This window comes from Macaca fascicularis, chromosome 1 (assembly GCF_037993035.2).
Source record: "Macaca fascicularis isolate 582-1 chromosome 1, T2T-MFA8v1.1".
NCBI lineage: Eukaryota > Metazoa > Chordata > Mammalia > Primates > Cercopithecidae > Macaca > Macaca fascicularis.
This window is the reverse complement of record NC_088375.1, coordinates 157,670,927-157,691,060: the sequence shown is the minus strand read 5'-3', so window position 1 is coordinate 157,691,060 and position 20,134 is coordinate 157,670,927. Positions and strand designations below refer to the sequence as shown.

Below are 20,134 nucleotides of genomic sequence, written 5' to 3'. Positions count from 1 at the left end.
ACATGCTTCCATTTATTCCCTCTTCTCATGTATGTGGTGGAAGAACACTCAAAATTGGCCTTTTGTCTTCTAACCTGTAACATAAGAACAACTTGAACTTCAGAACCAGCCATTTCAGCATGCAGTATTCCTGAAATTGGTTTTAGTTATTTCAATTAGGTATTTAAATCAGCATTCGTTTCTCTTTTACCATTCATTCTCACACATTGGTCACACGAAGTGTCAATGTTCTTTTAGGTTTGGGAAGTTCACTTGCAGTAGATAAATCAGTCACCTAAAAGGTTACTGCCCCAAATCACTGGAGCAGTTGATACCACCAGTATCCATGACTGAGTGCATTCCTTCATTTGGTCTATGGAGATACTTATCAAGCCCTGTGTGTGCCAGACACCGTGCCTGGCATGAAGTGAAGAGTGGGGCACAGAACAAATATGATTTGGCCCTTCTGGAGCTCTAAGTACAGCAGCACATCTTCTAGATCTCGGCTGACTCTGGACTTGGTGTTGCCCAAAATCTCTTCAGGATCTAGCTGAGTTGGTTTTGTCTCAGACTCTTCTGTCTCCCAGGCTGAATTAGAGAAACCAGACTCGAAAAGGCAGCTGTATGTGGTCATCTATCGGTTTCTGGGGAAATGGGATGATGTGTTTGGCAGAAGTCTCCTCTCCTGTCATTCTCCACCTCCACAGACATTTAGAAGAGCTCCGTCCAGCTACATATCTAGACAGAACTTAACTTGACATCCACAGTATCTGATTTGTACTGAATTTGCTACAGATACATAGAATCTGAAGCTTCCCTTCTAAAGGGGTATTTTGTGCCATAACAAATTCCATGAAAAACAACTCTATGTCCTCCCTAAGTGATAACAATATTAAGAGTGGAAATTGTCACCCACAAAGAACTTGACTAACAAATTCCCATTGTTTCTTATAGGCAACTTTTGTCTCCTCTCCTTCCTCTAGCCACAGTTAATGTTTGCTGAGATGTAAATTCACCCTCCACTGCTCTAGATATATTAGAGGTATCAATTCATTTGTTCTTCATACAACCAGAGATAGGTGCTATTGAGAGATGACAATGTGCTAGCAGCCCTCACTCTTGCCACCTCCTCGGCCTCGGTATCCACTCTTCAGCCCACCACTGCACTGTGGGAGCGCTCTCTGGGCTGGCCGAGGCCGAGGCCGGAGCCGGCTCCTTCCGCTTGCCAGGAGGTGTGGTGGGAGAGGCGCGGGCGGAACCGGGGCTGTGAGCCCCACACGCGGGCCAGCGCGAGTTCCAGTGGGCGCAGGCGCGGGCTCCGCGGGCCCCCACACTCGGAGCGGCCTGCAGGTACCACCGGCCCAGGGCAGTGAGGGACTTAGCACCTGGGCCAGCAGCGGCGGAGGTTGCGCCGGGTCCCCCAGCACTGCCGGCGATGTGCTCAAAATTCTCGATGGGCCTCAGCTGCCTCCGCATGGGGCAGGGCTCAGGACCTGCAGCCCGTGTGGTGCAAGCCTCCATGATGGGCGCTGCCACCTGCTCTATGACACCTGGTCCTATCCACTGCCCAAGGGCTGAGGAGTGCAGGCGTGGGTCAGGACTGGCCGGTGGCTCCGCCTGCAGCCCGGTGCGGGATCCAATGGGTGAGGCCAGCTGGGCTCCTGAGTCTAGTGGAGACTTGGGGAACTTTTGTGTCTAGCTAAGGAATCGTAAAGGCACCAATCAGCACTCTGTGTCTAGCTCAGGGTTTGTAAATACACCAATCAATACTCTATGGCTAGCTCAAGGTTTGTAAATGCACCAATTGGTACTCTGTATCTAGCTAACCTAGTGGGGACTTGGAGAACTTCTCCGTCTAGCACTCTGTGTCTAGCTCAAGGATTGTAAACGCACCAATCAGCAATCTGTCAAAATGGACCAATCATCAGGATGTGGGTGGGGTCAGATAAAGGAATACAAGCAGGCTGCTGGAGCCAGGCAGTCGGCAACCCACTCGGTCCCGTTTCACACTGTGGAAGGTTTGTTCTTTCGCTCTTTTTAGTAAATCTTGCTACTGCTCCCTCTTTGGGTCCACGCTGTCCTTATGAGCTATAACACTCACGGACTAGGTCTGCAGCTTCACTCCTGGCAGCGAGACCACGATCCCACCAGAAGGAAGAAGCTCCAGACACATCTGAATGTCTGAAGGAACAAACTCCGGACACACACTCACCGCGAGGGTCTGCAGCTTCATTCTTGAAGTCAGTGAGACCAAGAACCCACCAATTCTGGACACACTATTATTCCCATTTTACAAGTGAAGAAACTGAGGTAAAATTACTTGCCCAATTTTCAAGGACATTATGTGTAAGAGTTGGGACTCAAATTCAGATCGTTTGGCCCTAGGGTCCGCAGTTTGGGTCCGCAGTTTTTACCATTATGCTAGACTACCATCACAGAATCAGATCAACATGCATTGTTAACCTCTCTGTGACTGATGGTTGTTTAGCCAATGAGTAACCAAATGGCAAAGAACCTGAGTTCTTCGACTACAGGTATTAATGTCTTACTCTGAGCCATGTAAAAAAATAATTGTAGAAGAGAGGGAAATTGAAGATTAAAGTGTGGGGGTATTGCACTGAAGCCGCACATTTACATGAGTTAAGAGTCCCTGATCACAGAGCACCCTCTCCAAACCAGCCTCCCATCCCCTGAAGGATGAGACCCCGCTGACTGACTTCTACCACAGAACATGCAACCTTTGAAACATTTCCAGAAACAATACAACAGTCCTTCATAACAATGTAGGAATGAAGCTATCTAATTCCCTATATCAGCCATCAGAGGTATAAGTGACGTGAAAGTTTAACTGGAATCTTTTTTTCCTTATGTCTCAATGCATGCTTTGCACTTTTAATTCAGCATTGTGACAAGTTCATACATCCGATTCATGGAAACTACTTATAAAATATGAAGACACGTTAGCAACTAAGATTTGGTTAATACACATTTCAAATGTTGTGGGATTTCTTTGGAGTACAACAATACCTAAATGTTGCATTCTTTAACAAATTTTGGGGTATGGGTTTGTGCACACAGGGTGCCCAGCAGGTAATTTATTTCGTGATCATTTCCTGATGAGCACAAGGACCCGATTACAGGCAGATCAAAAGAGGTAGGACTATGTCCCAAGTGTTGCTTCTCTTACCCCAAGGTTGCCCAATGCAATAGTTTTCATCCTGGTACATGCAGACATGTTTCCTCTAAGGTGCAATGCCAGAAACCTAGAGGAAAATGTGTCTTGGTTTTGTCTGAGAAAACTGGCAACAATTCCTTTGGAACTGATTCCTTTTTATTATTATTATTTTAAAGAGAATAGATGGCTATTATATCACTTCCGCAGCTAATAGTTTGTAGGTCAAGATGATCTAGTGCCAAGAAATGTGACTCGTTAAGATACAGCATGAAAAAGAGAAAGTTTTGTTTGTAAAGGATGTTTTTATTAAGTCACAGGCCCAAGGGAGTACAGAAAGCTATTTAGGGTACCAAGAATAAATTGGATGGCCCCTCTCTATTCCCTTTTTTTAATCCCCCTAATTATTTATTCTGCAACTTCTCCCCCAACAAGAATGTAAGCCACATTAGGGCTGGGGTTTTTGTTTATTGTGGCATCCCCAGTGGTGGTACGTATTCTGTATTTAAAATATATTAATGAATAAGTGAATGAATGAATGAATGAATTTCATCTGAAGAATGAGTCTTCCAAGAGAATTGCTTGTTAAAATAAGCCAGTGCATTGTCTATAAAGCAGCTTCTTTGATTGAGGGGCAGGCTCTCAGGTTAATGTGAGATAAGAGTTTCTGATTTCAGCATCCAGCCAAATGATACTGTTCTTTGAAACACACTCTCTTCTTCCCTCCACTAGTTTTTCTTCCCTAGGATTTGTTTTGGATCTGTAGTTACAGCATTTTCTGCTCAGAATTCACCCAAGGAAAAAAAATGTGTTTTGAGTTATACTCATTAAGGTGAAAATCTGACCATATTTTGAGAAATAAGGGGTTTGGAAGCTCAGGACAGACCATCCCACTGCTCTCTTAGGGACATTGGGCCGCTGGAGCCTGGCCTAAAGAAGGTCTCCTGGGAAATCAGGACTGAGTCTGGGCACTGCTAGAGTCATTGGGTAAAATCGCTTTGGGGTGTGGCACACATAGTAAGGGTCTGTAGAGCCCTCCATATTGACCTGAGCCTGGCCTGAGGTAGGAGTCATCTAAACCTAACAAAAGGTGTCTAGGGGACTTGGGGTTAAGGCCGAGTTATTCTTCAAGTACGCAATTATGGTTGCCAGTAGAATGAATTTCATGCTTGAGGTGATATTTGTGGGAGAAAAAAAAAGGAAGATTAAAAAGGCTGTGTCAAAATAGTGTTTTGATTAGACCAGAAGCATCGTTTTAGAAAATGCAAAATAGGAATGCAATAAAACAAACAAAACCCAAACAAACAAAACCCAAACAAACAAAAAATGCTTTGGGCATGTCTTTCAGGGATGAACGATGAACCAAGGTCATAAATCATCCCCCTGTATTCTATTTTTCTATTTTTCAGGCGTTATGTTTCTCTATTTTGTAGACTTTCATGTTCTACATTGTGAAAAAATAACTAATGCACAATCCCTTATATATTTAAGCTTGTATGATTATATTTGTCATCTTTTTAATTTGTAGAGGATATTTAATTTACTCTTTTCTGGAATATATGATAATCCTGTGCTTTACTTTCTCATGAAGGAGAGAGAGTAAAACAATATGCACCTTGGTTTAAAAAGAACTAATTAGCAATTTCCCTCCGGTTCTCCAGGCTTATGGCAAATAACTTTCTTCCTGACAACTGAACTTTACAGCCCAACCTCCATTAGTCTTAATAGAAGTCATGCATTCTCTCCCACTTGCTGTGATATAAGAATAATTTTTCCTCTGAGTAGAATAATGGTTGTGTAGTCATTTAGGTAGTCTTAGAAAAAAAATAGCCTTTTATTGTTGTTGGGTTTTCTTTGATTCTGGGAATGAGGCTAAGAGAAACCTTGTTCCATTTTACCGTAAATACTATTAATCCAGAGATGTGTCCTTAGTTTTCAGAAATAATTGATTTGCATTTAATGAGTGAATATTCAGAGTTTCTAGACTCAGATAAAACATCAAAATTATCCAGTGACCATGACTACATTTTAGAGTTACTACTTAGGTGGCCTAAACAAAAGCTTATATTTTCAGCACGACTACCATCTGAAAAAAAGAATGAAAGCTACCATCCACCATTCTGATGTAAACTAGACACTGAAAGTATACAGTTTACCTCCACTATTATTGATTTATTCATTTCTGACCTCATTCCCAAGACAGCTCACTCATTTCCTCCACCAGGTCCAGGACCAATATCTTACTTTAAGTAAAAAGTTTTCACTCAGAAAAATCTGGTTGACTTTTATATTTGATACAGTAGAAAACAGAGTTATGGTGCTGTTTTAAAAGAACTGGAGAGGTCTGATTCACAATCTACATAATAAGGCTGTCTTTAGCACTGTGCATTAGCAGCAAGTAATTACCTCCAACTAGAATGAAATGAGGGTCAAGAATGGTTCCAGGTAATCCAGTGGAAGTGTTACTTGCTTTATTGAACATGCTAATACAAAGCTGTATTTGGAAGAGTCAAAGAAGAAAAAATGCCTCAAACTCAAATTGCCTTATGAGCTTTTTCACAAGAGCAGTCCAGAGTGGTTTGTAAATGATAAATCTAAGAGTTGCGGTTATTTAGTTTTACCACTTTAAATTAATTCACCTAAGAATTTAAATGATTTTGGGTTTCTGTTTTTGTGTCTAAATTTAATGATGCATTCTGTGAATATAAGGATAAGCACACCCAGATTTTTATACATGTAACCAACCTACTTTCAAATAGGTGTGCCTATTCCTGAATAGATAGATTGGTGTCCTACCAGATTACAAATTAAGTAGACATGATTTATGTGGTTTTAGTACGTGAAAGTATTAGCTGATGCTAATTTCTTCTTTTGAAATACTAAGCAAATGAAACATATTTACTAGAACTCAAACAAACTATTATTGATGTATAGTCATCTATAGTTCTAATCTGGATGGGTGACAATTCAAAGTCATAACAATAATTTATTTATTAGCAGCAAATTAGCTTTGAGAACAAAAATGCAATCAGCTCCAGAATTCATGCATTTTTTTCTTTCATTAGACATTAATCAACCAGAGTTTAGGGTGAATATATTTTATACATGTAGGTCAATAATAATACAAAGAATGCTGACCTAACAGCAATATCTTGCAGCTTTTTTTCCCTTCTAACATACAGCAGAAAACACGTAGAAAATAAGCTCTTTCAACGAAATAAGTAATTAGAAATGATGGATTGTTCAGATTTAAATTAGAGGATGATTATTTAAAAATGACAGAAGTATTGGAAGTTTATCATTCAAACCACCTTAAAAGTTTTTCCTAGTATACACTACAACAATAAAAAAAGGAACATTACAAAAAACTAAGACTTTGAGAGGCCAGCCATGGTGGCTCACACCTGTAATCCCAGCACTTTGGGAGGCTGAGGTGGGAGGGTTGCTTGAGCTCAGAAGTTTGAGACCAGCTTCAAACTTAGAGAGACCCCATCTCTAATAAAAAATGTTTAATTAGCTAGGTGTGGTGGCATGCGCCTATAGACCCAGCTACTCAGGATGCTGAGGACGCTGAGTGGGGAGGATTGCTTGAGCCCAGGAGTTTAAGGCTATAGTGAGCTATGATCATGCCGCCGTATTCCAGCCTCGGTAACAGAGCTTGACCTTGTCTCAAAAAAGGAAAAATAATGATAATAAGACCTTGGGAAACTTTTAAAGCAGAAGAGAAAATGTGGTCATATGTATAACTTCTCCTCAAATCCCTCTATCCTATGCTGACACATTCATATTCTTAAGAAAGATAGCCGGAGAGAATTGCCAGACAAATACAAACTTTTTTTTATCCTGCAGAAGTTTCCCGTCCTGCATTCTTGCCTTCTTGTCATCTTCAGATGAGATGAGCTTAATAGATCAGAAAAGTCAGGATACAGTAGGCTATGTTCCAGTAACAAATAAAACCCAAAGAGTGAATTGTTTAACACACTAAGTTTATTCTATACTCAAAAGTCCAAAATGAATCAGATGGCCCTCTTCCATCTTATAGCCTGCAAGGGTGCTGTATCAAGAAAGAGAGAGCTAAAAGTTTCCGTGAGATGTGTCTGTAAGGGCCAGGTTTAGAAGTGCCTTGTGAAACTGCACCCCCCGCCCCCTCCGCCCCGCCCCCCTCGCCCCGCCCCCCTGCCCCCCGCCACCACATTGCATGGTTCAGGGCCTAGCCTTGTGATACCCTCCTAAGGCAAGGGAGATTGGGGAGTGGGTGGCCCCCAAGAGGATGTGAAGTGGATCTTAACACTGTCCCTGCTGCAGGAGACCTTCTAGCTCCCTTAGGCTCATCAGGCTTAGCAGCCAATTCTGTTTTCTCTCCTCAGGGCTGTGCTGTGGGCCCTCTGATTCTCCAGAACCAACATCCCTTCAGAGAAAGAAAACGTTCAGTGAAAGAGGAAGAGAGAGAGATGGAATGAGAGCACTAGCTCCCAAAAGCACAGGATTCCAGAAAGGAATTCATTCTGCACATCATTTTCTTCAAGTGGGGAGAGAGAGAGAGGTATGGGAGTGGGTACAGAGAGAGAGAGAGAAAACTATTGAAATAAGAATACACCCTTACACTTGAAATCAGTAAGAATATAAATAAGAATATCCTTCTCACTCTACTTTTCTTCCTCCCATGTAACTACTCCCACCATAGTGAATATGATAAAGTATATATCTGATTCCTTTACTCCAAAAAGATACCAAGAACCTTAAGCTTTCTTTCTGAGCCACTCCTCACCAACCTTATCTTCATTTCATTTCTTTTTTTTTGAGACAGAGTGTCGCTCTATCTCCCAGGCTGGAGTGCAGTGGCGCGATCTCGGCTCACTGCAAACTCTGCCTTCCAGGTTCACACCATTCTCCTTCCCCAGCCTCCGGAGTAGCTGGGACTACAGGCGCCCACCACTGCGCCTGGCTAATTTTTTGTATTTTTAGTAGAGACAGGGTTTCACCGTGTTAGGCAGGATGGTCTCTATCTCCTGACCTTGTGATCCACCCGCCTCGGCCTGCCAAGGTGCTGGGATTACAGGTGTGAGCCACCGCGCCCCGCCACCTTATCCTCATTTCTTAAAGTATAACTATAGCTGGGCCATTTTACATTCTACTGAATATTCTGTCACACTGTGGTCACCAGCATGAACGACACTTTGGGAACTCATCTAACCAATATTTTGGATGTCTCCCAAGTGCCAAGTCTTGTGCTAACTCCATCCTGAGGCTGTACTTCTCTCAAAGATCTTGTGTGTTCTAGCTGTTGACATCTGAATACTGACATACATTACAGGAAACACAGCTACTGTTGCTTGTAACCCACACCCTGAGGTGTGTTGCTGGGTATATGCCCAGCCACACATCACACACAAAAATGCCTTCTGAGATACCAGTTGTGCACTGCTCTAGAGTAATCACATCCAAGATGGGATGGCACATACATTAAAGACCAAAGCTTTGCTCTTCTCATGGGTGTTAAGAACTGGAAATTAGTTTCTTCCCAAGGCCAACTCTCACAGTCTTGATCTGTCAGAACTTACTGGGGTTGAGGAAAAAGGCGATGTTCTGTTTGGGCCTATTTGGGCCTGTTTGGGGCTCAGTTTTGCCATCAGAGATGTTCCTTGCAGGCAGTGGCACTGGCCCACAATGGATAGAGCTGGCATGAGGAGCAGAAGCTGTAAACCAGGACCCAGAAGTTGCCCTTTTTAGACCCAGCTCTTCTACTAACTCACTCTGTGACCTTGGAAATGTCCTTTTGGCCTCTGAGCTCCAGTTTTCCTCATGTGTAAAATCAAATGTTTGGACTAGACAAGGGCTTATCCAGCTGTGACACCCTGTTATTCTGGGCATCTATGTTCCTGCCTCTGTAATTGAGGTCATCAGTCCTATGTCATACTGGGTCTGCAGGGAGGATGAATTGGAGCAGAGTCACCAGGTTGATCAACTCGAGAGGCATCCCTCCCACAGTGACTCACCAGGAGAAAAACCATTAGACCCATCACCTCTGGAACTTCTTCACACTGATTTTGGTTTTTTTCTATAACTTCTAAATGCTCACAAACTGAAGAAGGCAATAACCCTTTTTCAGTCAGTGCAACTACCAAAATGGAATGCAAGTACCTTTGCACCTATTGCTGAGCTAGCCTCTCCAAAATGTACTTAGCCCATTGCTAAGGAAGTCTGTGGGTTTAGAGGGAGGACTTTAGAGAAAACAGAGCATTGCCTGTCACTGGAAGCCCAGCTTAGCATGAGGGGACTTGTCACACAGTACTGTGGTATTATGCACTTTTAGAGCTACCAATAAGCTCAGCCTTCTCCTTACCTTCACACAGATTTCTTCACACACACTTTACACACAGGGAAGTGAAGCCCAGAGAGGTTGATTAACCTAAGGTCATGCACGGTAGGAAGGACTGAGATGAGAACTGGCATCTTCTGACTCCTGACTGTTCGGCCAGTGCTCTTGCACTCTACTGCACTACATAATTCGTAGACGCACTCACCGACACAGGAATCTGGTATCAAGAACAGTGACATGATAACGGTATAGCCAATAATGGTACTTACATATACCACATATTTATTTTATATGTATATAATATGTACAGTATATATAATACATATTCTTTAGCCCCAACTTATAGGTAAGAAACTGAGACACGTAGACATGAACTAATTTATTCATTTGCTTACAGCTGACATATAGCTCAGCTGTTCCACTGAAGCAATTTTTTTAAGTGCTTGTCATGAGCAGGCATTAAACTAGTCACTATGATGGAATTTAGAGATAAATTAGAGCTCTGCCCTCAAGGAGATGATAGTAATGTATAACCTAAACCACAGACATGGTTAACAGTTATGTAAGGGAGAGGTGGGACTGATGTCAGAATAGAGAGCTGGCTAGATTTGGGGAAATTCAAAGAAAGGGATGTATTTTTTTTTCCAGATTGAATGGATTAGAGGAGGAAATACAAGGGAAGAGGTGACTCAACTGAATCTCCAAAGAAGAGTAGGTTGTAGGGCATAGAATAGGGAGTGAAAAGCCAGAATGGGACTAAAATCTCTGCATGAAGCCAAACAGCACATCAGTTGAGAAGTCTGATCTGTGACAAGTGCGCAGCCACAACCAAGGGATAGCAAGTGTAAAATGTTTAGTAGTAGGTGAAGACTGGGAATGTGACTAATCTCATGAACCACCTGTGATAAAGAAATCTTTGCTTTCTGATTTTGTTACACCAAAAAAAAAAAAAAAAAAAGAAAAAGAAAAGAAAAAAGAAAGAAAAGAAAAGCCATTAGAAAACTTGTAAACCTGGTGTCTAAACTACAAGCAAATTGAAACTGACCCAGCTCACTGTTAAGAGTCTCTTTGTGAGAGAAACTAGAGCATTTTCCTGTGAAGTCGACAGGGTTTACAGTTGTAATAGGCCATTGATTCTGAATACACAAATCTGAGCAAACCAAGGGTCAAATCAGTCTCCCTGAAAGACGGCAGCTGCAAAAGGTAAAAGCCAGATGCAACAGAGTTAACCTACATCACCACTTTAAAGAGGAGCAGGGCTGTGATTGTCTCCACTGAAGAACAAAATGAAGATTGGGTTTAAACCAGTGTGTGCTGGTAAATATTTGAACACTAGCTCTGTTTAAAAATGTGTGTGTGTCAAGAACAGAAAACCAAACACTGCATGTTCTCACTCATAAGTGGGAGTTGAGCAATGAGAACACATGGACACAGGGAGAGGAACATCACACACTGGGGCCTGTTTTGGATCTGTAGTTATTGGGGGGGCCTAGGGAAGGGATAGCATTAGGAGAAATACCAATATAGAATGACAGGTTGATGGGTGCAGCAAACCACCATGGCACATGTATACCTATGTAACAAACCTGCACATTCTGCACAGGTACCCCAGAACTTAAAGCATAATAAAAAATAATATTTTAATGAAATATTAAAATTAAACTGCCAAGAATGTATATTTTTAAAAGTGTGTGTTTATTATTAATTTTCCCAATAAAGAGCACATAATTTACAAATAACAATAAAATGTTCAGTGTTCTTTGTTCTAAATTCCATGTACCCAATTGTTTCTTTAAGAATGTTTTTATTGATTTTTGCCAAATTATTGTATCTATAGCTAACCTATGGTGCAACTTCTGAATGAATATAGTCCCAAAATAATATGGTTAGTATTTTTGGTTACCTTAGTAGGTAAGAAGAAGGTGAAACCAAAAAGACCTGTGTTGGAACCTCATTTGCTCCTCAATAATATGAGTAACTTCCTTACTGAATCAAATAACAGTTTTCAAAGAATAGACCACCACTATTTTTCCAGTTTTGTGCTTCTCATGATGTAATGTCTACAAACACAACACACTTTGAAGTTTAATCTGTAATATTTACATTTTCTCCATCTGTTTCTAATAATCAACAGTATAGCAAATCAAGTCCTGATTGGTGGTGTTTGCTTATTTCTGTGGTACAAATACTTCCTTATAGCTGGTTTCCAGCTACCCATCAGATATCACTGAATGCAGAGCTGGGAAGAGAGGTACAGTAGCAGACCTTACATTTTCACTATTATGAATATGTGCCTGTGTATCCCCAAGTCTATGTGTTGAAGCCTTAACTCCCAATGTGATGGTATTTGGAGGCAGGTCCTTTGGTAGGTAATCGGATTTATGTAATTAGGTTTAGGTTAGGTCACAAGTGTGGGGTCCCTATGATGAGATTAATGACATTATAAAAAGAAACCAAAGTATTCTATAACACTGTAGTTAAATATGAACAGAATTAACAATAATACATATATTTAAATAGCTAGAATGAAGATATTGAATGGTCTCAACCCAAAGAAATGATCAATGTTTGAGATGATGGATATGATTACCTGATCTGATTTACTGATTTACCTGATTACTCTGATCTGATCTGATCACTATGCATCCATTACCCTGATCTGATCACTATCCATCATGTATATTGCAACATCACTATGTACCCCATAAACATGTACAATTATTATGTGTCAGTTTTTTAAAACTAAAAAGTTTAAAAAATTAAAAATAAATGTAGAAAATAAAAACACCACGGTCACAAAAAAATAAAAACTAAAAAAGAAACCAGAGTTTGCGCTTGTGCACTCACTCGCCTGCCCCATCACTATAAAGGAACGCCCTCCCTGTGCTTCCTCTTTCTCTTGTTACCACTGACTCCCCATCCTGTCACAACTGCTAATCTGTTCTCCATATCTATAGTTTTATTTCCAGAATGTTATAAATATAGAATTATATGTACATTAACTTTTGAGATGACTTTTTTCCACTAAGGATAATTCCCTAGTTTCATCTACATAGTTGCATGTATCATTCCTTTTATTTCTGAGTAGGATTACATTGTATAGATAAGCCAGAGTTTGTTTAACCACTCCCCCATTGATAGACATGTGGGTTGTTTCCAGTTCTTTGCTGTTATGGATAGAGCTGCCATAAACGTTTGTGTATTTTGTATATAGATTTTATGCGAATGTAATTTTTCATTTTTCTGGGATAAGTGCCTCAAACTGATTGCTGGGACATATGATTGGTGCAAGAAACTTCCGAACTATTTTCCAGAGTGCCTGTATTATTTGACTTTCCCACCTTCCTGTATGAGAAATCAAGCTTCTCTGTATTCTTGCCAGCATTTTGTGTTGTCACTGTTTTCCATTTTAGCTGTCCTAATTGCTATGTGCTGACATCTCATTGTGGTTTTAATTTACATTCTCTAATGGATAACGATGTTGGACGTCTTTTTATGTGTTTATTTGCCACCCATATCACCTCTTTGGTGAAATGTTTCCTCATGTCTTTTACCCATTTTCTAACTGGAGTTTGTTTCTTTACTGTAGAGTTTTGAGAGTTCTTTATATATTTGAGATGTAAGAACTGTGTCAGATATGTGGTTTGCAAGTTTTTTCTCCCAGTCTATAACTTGTCTTTTCGTTCTCTTAAAAGAATCTTTGGCAGCATAAAAGTTTCAGATGTTGATAAAGTTCAGTATATCAATTTTTGCTGTCATTTCTAAGAACTCTTTACCTAGATTTACATCCTTTATATTTTCTCCTATTTTAAAATAAAAAGTTTTATAGTTTTATATTTTCATTTAAATCCATGATCCATCATGAATTAATTTTTTATGTGGTGTGAGGTTTTAAAGCAAGGTTCATTTTTTTGCTTGTGGGTGTCCAATTGTTCCCGTGCTGTTTGTTGAAAGTTATCCTTTCCCCAATGAAATTTTTGTTTTTAATATAATTCACTTCATTATATGTTTTAAAAATAATGCCTGTGCTTAACAACTGGCTCACAAAATTCATAAAAATTTATCAAGCAGTTCCGGGAGCCAGCACAGGATGGCTCCAGCACTTTATTGGTTTAAACTATATTGTATGTTACTGATTAGGAGGGAAAAAGCAGTCATAGGGATGATTAGAAATGATGAGTGTTTACCTAAATGCCCATCAGTGAGAGACTGGACAAAAGAAATGTGGTACATATATACCATGGAATACTGTGCAGCCATAAAAAGGAACGAGATCATGTCCTTTGCAGGGACATGGATGGAGCTGGAAGCCATCGTCCTTAGCAAACTAATGCAGGAACAGATAACCAAACACTGCATGTCCTCACTTATAAGTGGGAGCTGAATTATAAGAACACATGGACACATGTGGGGGAACAACCCACACTGGGGCATGTTGGAAAGTGGGAGGGGAGGGAGAGTATCAGGAAGAATAGCTAATGGATGCTGGACTTAATGCCAAGGTGATGAAATGATCTGTGCGACAAGCCACCATGGCACACATTTACCTGTGTAAAAAAACCTGCACATCCTGCACATGTACTCCTGAGCTTAAAATAGATGTTGAGAGGAAAAAAAGAAATAGTGAGTGTTTGTAAATAAATACATATTTAAAACATTATAAAAACATAAGGGCCCAGAGGTAGCATTAGTATCATCTTGTAGAAAATTAAAACTCAGGTTTGAAAGTCACATTTTACTAGCCTCAGAGGGAGGAACCAGGAATGGGATGTAATTCATGCTATTACTTTGAAATTGCTTAATTAATAGATTGCTTTCAAACTAATTGGGTGGCCAGGAAGCTTAGTAGAATAATCATGGCCTCTGTGGTCAAATGGAGCTGGGTCTGAATCTTGGCTCTGACATTTACCAGCTTTGAGGAAATGCCTTATTCACCATCAGTTTTCCTTAGTGTTAAAATGGAGAGAATGCCAAGAATCAAAAGCTGTGTTTATTAATTCAACAAATACTTGATGAGTTCCAGTCTATGGAGAAGGGATTGGGGATACAGCAGTGAGCAAAACAGTCATGATTTTTACCCTCAAAGAGTTTACAGTCCAATGAAGAGGTGGACAGTGGACAAATAAGCACATTAGTGAAATGGTATTACCATCGTGATAAGTGGCATGAAGGAGAAAAAGCAGACGTAGTGGTTTAGACAGACAAACCCAACACTTAGCACTTTTCCCAGCACACAGAGTTTGCTCAGAGGCAGCTATTCGTATTGTTGCGGATTCGGGTAAGATTACTGTGGCCCAGGCAGAGGTTCGGAGGCCTGTCTGGGCACCTGACCACTGTCATCTATGTTGCATATTGTAGTGCTCATTTTGCATATCAAGCTGAATTGGATGTGCCTCAAGGTGCTCCTCTTACTCTAAAAATCTGTGTCCCTTAGGTGTATCAAGCAGGGATTAGTTTAATTTCTTACAAAAGGTGAGGGTAAATTCAGCAATCAATATGGTAGTCATTGAGTCAGTTGCTATATGTATTTACATTTTAATAATGTTTTTCTGTTATATTCCCTACTCATTATGCCTTTTTAAAAATGGAGTAAATTATGAAAAAAGACTTAAGGAGCTAGAATCCTATGACAATGAGATGACTGCTGAAAGTGTTTACCAACTTTGCTTCCAACTATTGGCACACATTGAGTTTTGTTTGGACGTAAGTTATTGTTAGTCAATGTTTTTTTGTAATGAAGTCCATAAATCCACATTAAATACACATCCAAACTTGTCGAGGTCCTTTTGATTTTGCATATTTCATCAGAATAATTCACTAAACTCAATCCGAGTCTTTTTCGTTTTAAATTTTTGCGATTTTCCACTAAGTGTCCTCTAACTTATTGAGCAGCAAGTGCAGTGTTGGCTGCCTGGGCAGGGAAGGGAACAGCAGGGGCTATGTAGGCATCTGAGTGATTCAGCTTCTTGGCTCTTGTTCTTATGGTTTAAAATAGAAGGAATAATCTTTTCACTACTGTCTCCACCACCTCCGTTTTTCAGTGGGAAGATGAGGAGTAAGAGCTATATGGTTAGTTATTTTCTGTTTCCTTTCTCTAATTTCTTTTATTATCAAATTGATACTGCCTTATTGTAGGAAATTTGGAAAATAAAAACTACAAATGAGAAAATAAAACTTATCTATAATGTTACTTTTAGGAGTGATCGTCTCCCATACTTTGAAACCAGATGTGATAATTCCATAATTTCAGGGTTAGACTCTATTAAAAGTCCCTACTTATGCCTCTACAACACTTTGAGACTAATGGAGGAAGCCATACACCTAAGTGAGGCCCAAGATCCAGAAAAGAAAAAAAAAAAAAAGCCTGGGTAAGAGCCATATAATGCTGTGTTACAGGAACTATTCTAAATACATTGCAAATATGTTTCTTACAACCACACTCTATGGGTACTATTATTACCCTCATTTTTCTATAGTCACAAAAGCAGTAGGAGTTAGAACCTGAATTCAGGTCCAGCAAGACTGGCTCCAGAGTCCACAGGCTGACAAACTTTGTAATAATACAGAAAGCTGAGTAACCATTTCCCACTTCCCTCCTCCCCTCGCTCATTCCCTCCTGTAGGAAGTCAACACTTCCATTGTTTCTTTATCTCACTCATGGCCCAGTATTGACTTTGTTCCTATTTTGACTTGTTATGTGATGTTGTCTGTCACTCCTGTGAGTGGAGGAACTGTTTTGTCCCATTATCCTCTTTCTAGAACTTTCCCTCCACTCACTTTTACTGAAGGCCAGCTGTATTTCCGTGACCTAGCAATATAACTCACAACTATCTCCTGTGAAAATCTGGCAGTTTTACACAATAACCAAAGTCACATACAATCCTTAGCATAGATTTGGGAAGAACGGAGGGAGACGATTAAATGCAGTGTTTAACATGGGGTCGGGGAGGTTTTGTGAGGTCACTGAGGGGCCGACAACTCCTTCAAACCATCAGGGAGATAACCTCTATTGATTGGTGTATTTTTCTTGAATTTTTTTCTATGCATACACTTTTCTGAAGTTTATTTTATTTGTTTTTATTTTACCCACCTTGTGATTTTGAAATAACTCAAACCTGTAGAAAAATGGAAAGTATTTTCACTGAAGACTTTTTACCTTTACCTACTCTATTAGTTTCCTGGGACTGCTGTAACAAATTACCACAGACTGGGTAACTTAAAACAATATAAATTTATTGTCTGACAGTTCTGGAGGCCAGAAATCTTAAATGGAGGTGTCGGCAGGGCCATGCTCCCTCTGAAGGCTCTAGGGAAGAACCTTTCCTTTCCTTTTCCTACCTTCTGGCAATTGCCGGCAGTCCTTGGGTTCCTTGGCCTGTAGAGGCGTTCCTCGAATCTTTGACATCACATGGCCTCCTTCCTCATGGTTCTCTCTGTACCTCCTCTCTTCTTATAAGGAATGCAATTGTGTTGGATTTAGGGCCCACCCTAATTCAGTATGACCTCATCATAATTTAATTACATCTGCAAAGGTCCTATTTCCAAATAATGTTACACTCTGCTGTTTTGAGAGGACATTACTTTTAGTGGATATTACTCAGCCCAGTACACCTGTAGTCACCAATTATTAACATTTTGACACATTTGTTTTATTTTTAACTCCATCTGTCCACCCACCCACCAACCCACCCACCCATATACACACACAGATTTTGTTGATCCATTTGAAAGTACTAGACACGACACTACAACCCTAAATACTTCAGCTGCTGGTATCTAGCAGGCAAAATAACATTTTCTCTACATAACCACAATACTACTATTATCTCATATTTAATATGAATACCATAATATCTGATATAGAGATCATAATCATATTTCCCCATTTGTTCTAAAAACATTCTTTATAGCTGAAGGATTTTTTTCTCCACAAATCAAGACTTAATAAAGGATGAAACATTGCACTTATTTATTATGTTTCTTTATTCTCCTTTTAGCTAGAAGAATACTTCCCCCCCTTTTTTTTTTCATGATACTCATATTTTTGAAGAGTCTAAGCCAGTCGACTTTGAGAATGTACCATATTCTGGGTTTGTCTGATTATTTCTTCATTATTAGATCGAATGAAGCATTTTTGGAAAGAATTCCCCGCAGAAGACACTGTCTACCCCAGTTGCCTGACATCCTGAGGCTCACGATGCCCGTTTGCTCTTCCGGTAGTGATGCCACATACGACAGCTCTGCTGGGGTGCCGGCAACTGCTTCTCTGCACAGTCATGCACATTGTTTCCCAGTTCTTTCAACTCCGGCTTCACATCATCTTTTTATTTGTCCTTTTTTCTTCAGAGCTTTTGGATTTCTGATTAGAAGTGTTTAGAAAATATATATATTTTTTGTAGACATTTAACTCAGTCCAGCGGTAGTGTTAGTTTTCTTCTGCTATGTAGTTGTTTGGAAGAAAAGAATTTTCACCTGCTGAAATGTTTTGACTCTCATTTTCTAAAGTTTTATAGTGGCTTTGTGGGGATGTCATCTGCTGTTTTATGTTTTAATTGTCTTGCATTTTCCTGTACCAACAAAACCAGATGATTCTGTGTAGACAGCAATAAAGTTTTGGAGAGACTTAATTGATTTCCTGGGTCAAGAACACTGTCTTTTGTTGATATAGTGAAGTTTGTTTTTTTGTTTTTTAGTAGTAGATAGCACATTTTGTGTGACGGGATGGGGATGGTAGTGTGCTGTCTCTTCTTCCTGAACACCTCTTAATTTCATGACCATCGTATCTCCCCTGCCAGGTAAGTATGATGTCATATGGCCTCCTTCCTCATGGGTCTCTCTGTTTTGAATGCTTACTTTCTTCTACTGCTTCACTATTTAGGCTCCAAGGGCACGTCCAATCCCAAAAACGCCATGCCTGGACGTGCATTCTCAAGCCTCCTCCCTTCATGCCCGAGTAGCTCTGATTCACCAGGTCTTTGACCTTTCTGTCTTTACCCTCTTGGGTGTAACATTTTCTCACCGGGAATGATTTTATCTGTGCTCTTCCACTTGCTAGGCCCCACTGCCTCCTCCTCTTTCCCAAGCATTCTCTGGCTGACTTTCGGCTCCAGCAAGGCCTTCAGCGCTGGCTCTGCAGGTGTTAAATTTTTATTTCCCCACCTCTGTGTAAATTGAGATTTGTAGCATTCTCAGTCTCTTAGTTATGTTGTAGACAGGGGTTATGGGTGGTTTTATTTGCTCTCCTTGTTCATCTCTGTAGGTTTCAGAAAATATGTGTGGAGAGATCCATATTTAGTTAATGTCTAGAAACTCCAAGCCTGCGTATATTTATTCTTGCTTCTTTGATGTTTTCATGTAAATACAATTGTATATTTCACGTTTTAAAAATCTGACATGCTCCTATTCATAGTGTTGGAAGTTCTGGCCAGGGCAATCAGGCAAGAGAAAGAAATAAAGCATATTCAATTAGGAAAAGAGGCAGTCAAATTGTCCCTGTTTGCAGATGACATGATTGTATATTTAGAAAAACCCATCATCTCAGCCCAAAATCTCCTTAAGCTGATAAGCAACTTCAGCAAAGTTTCAGGATGCAAAATCAATGTGCAAAAGTCACTAGCATTCTTATACACCAATAACAGACAGAGCGCCAAATCATGAGTGAACTCCTTTTCACAATTGCTTCAAAGAGAATAAAGTACCTAGGAATCCAACTTACAAGGGAGGTGAAGGACTTCTTCAAGGAGAACTACAAACCACTGCTCAATGAAATAAAACAGGACACAAACAAATGGAAGAACATTCCATGCTCATGGATAGGAAGAATCAATATTGTGAAAATGGCCATACTACCCAAAGTAATTTATAGATTCAATGCCATCCCCATCAAGCTACCAATGACTTTTTTCATAGAATTGGAAAAAACTACTTTAAAGTTCATATGGAACCAAAAAAGAACCCACATTGCCAAGACAATCCCAAGCAAAAAGAACAAAGCTGGAGGCATCATGCTACCTAACTTCAGACTATACTACAAGGCTACAATAACCAAAACAGCATGGTACTGTTACCAAAACAGAGATATAGACCAATGGAACAGAACAGAGGCCTCAGAAATAACACCACATATCTACAACCATCTGATCTTTGACAAACCTGACAAAAACAAGAAATGGGGAAAGGATTCCCTATTTAATAAATGGTGCTGGGAAAACTGGCTAGCCATAAGTAGAAAGCTGAAACTGGATCCCTTCCTTACACTTTATACAAAAATTAATTCAAGATGGATTAAAGACTTAAATGTTAGACCTAAAACCATAAAAACACTAGAAGAAAACCTAGGCAATACCATTCAGGACATAGGCATGGGCAAGGGCTTCATGTCTAAAATACCAAAAGCAACAGCAACAAAAGCCAAAATTGACAAATGGGATCTAATTAAACTAAAGAGGTTCTGCACAGCAAAAGACACTACCATCAGAGTGAACAGGCAACCTACAGAATGGGAGAAAATTTTTGTAATCTACTCGTCTGACAAAGGGCTAATAATATCCAGAACCTACAAAGAACAAGTGAAAAACAAGCAACCCCATCAAAAAGTGGGCAAAGGATACGAACAGACACTTCTCAAAAGAAGACATTTATGCAGCCAACAGACACATGAAAAA

The 20,134-nt window shown here is 40.0% G+C and overlaps 1 protein-coding gene across 6 annotated transcripts in view; it reads left to right on the top strand.

The window, feature by feature from the left end:
- Positions 1-20,134, top strand: part of ST6GALNAC5 (ST6 N-acetylgalactosaminide alpha-2,6-sialyltransferase 5) — a 194,470-nt gene that overhangs the window by 73,492 nt on the left and 100,844 nt on the right. Inside the window, exon 3 of one of the 6 annotated variants that reach the window (XM_074003506.1) lies at positions 7,519-7,694. The exons of the other annotated variants lie outside the window; for them this stretch is intronic. Coding sequence (XP_073859607.1) covers positions 7,608-7,694 — 87 coding nt within the window. The 5' untranslated portion in view covers positions 7,519-7,607. The remainder of the gene's footprint in view (positions 1-7,518; positions 7,695-20,134) is intronic. 6 annotated transcript variants of the gene reach the window in all.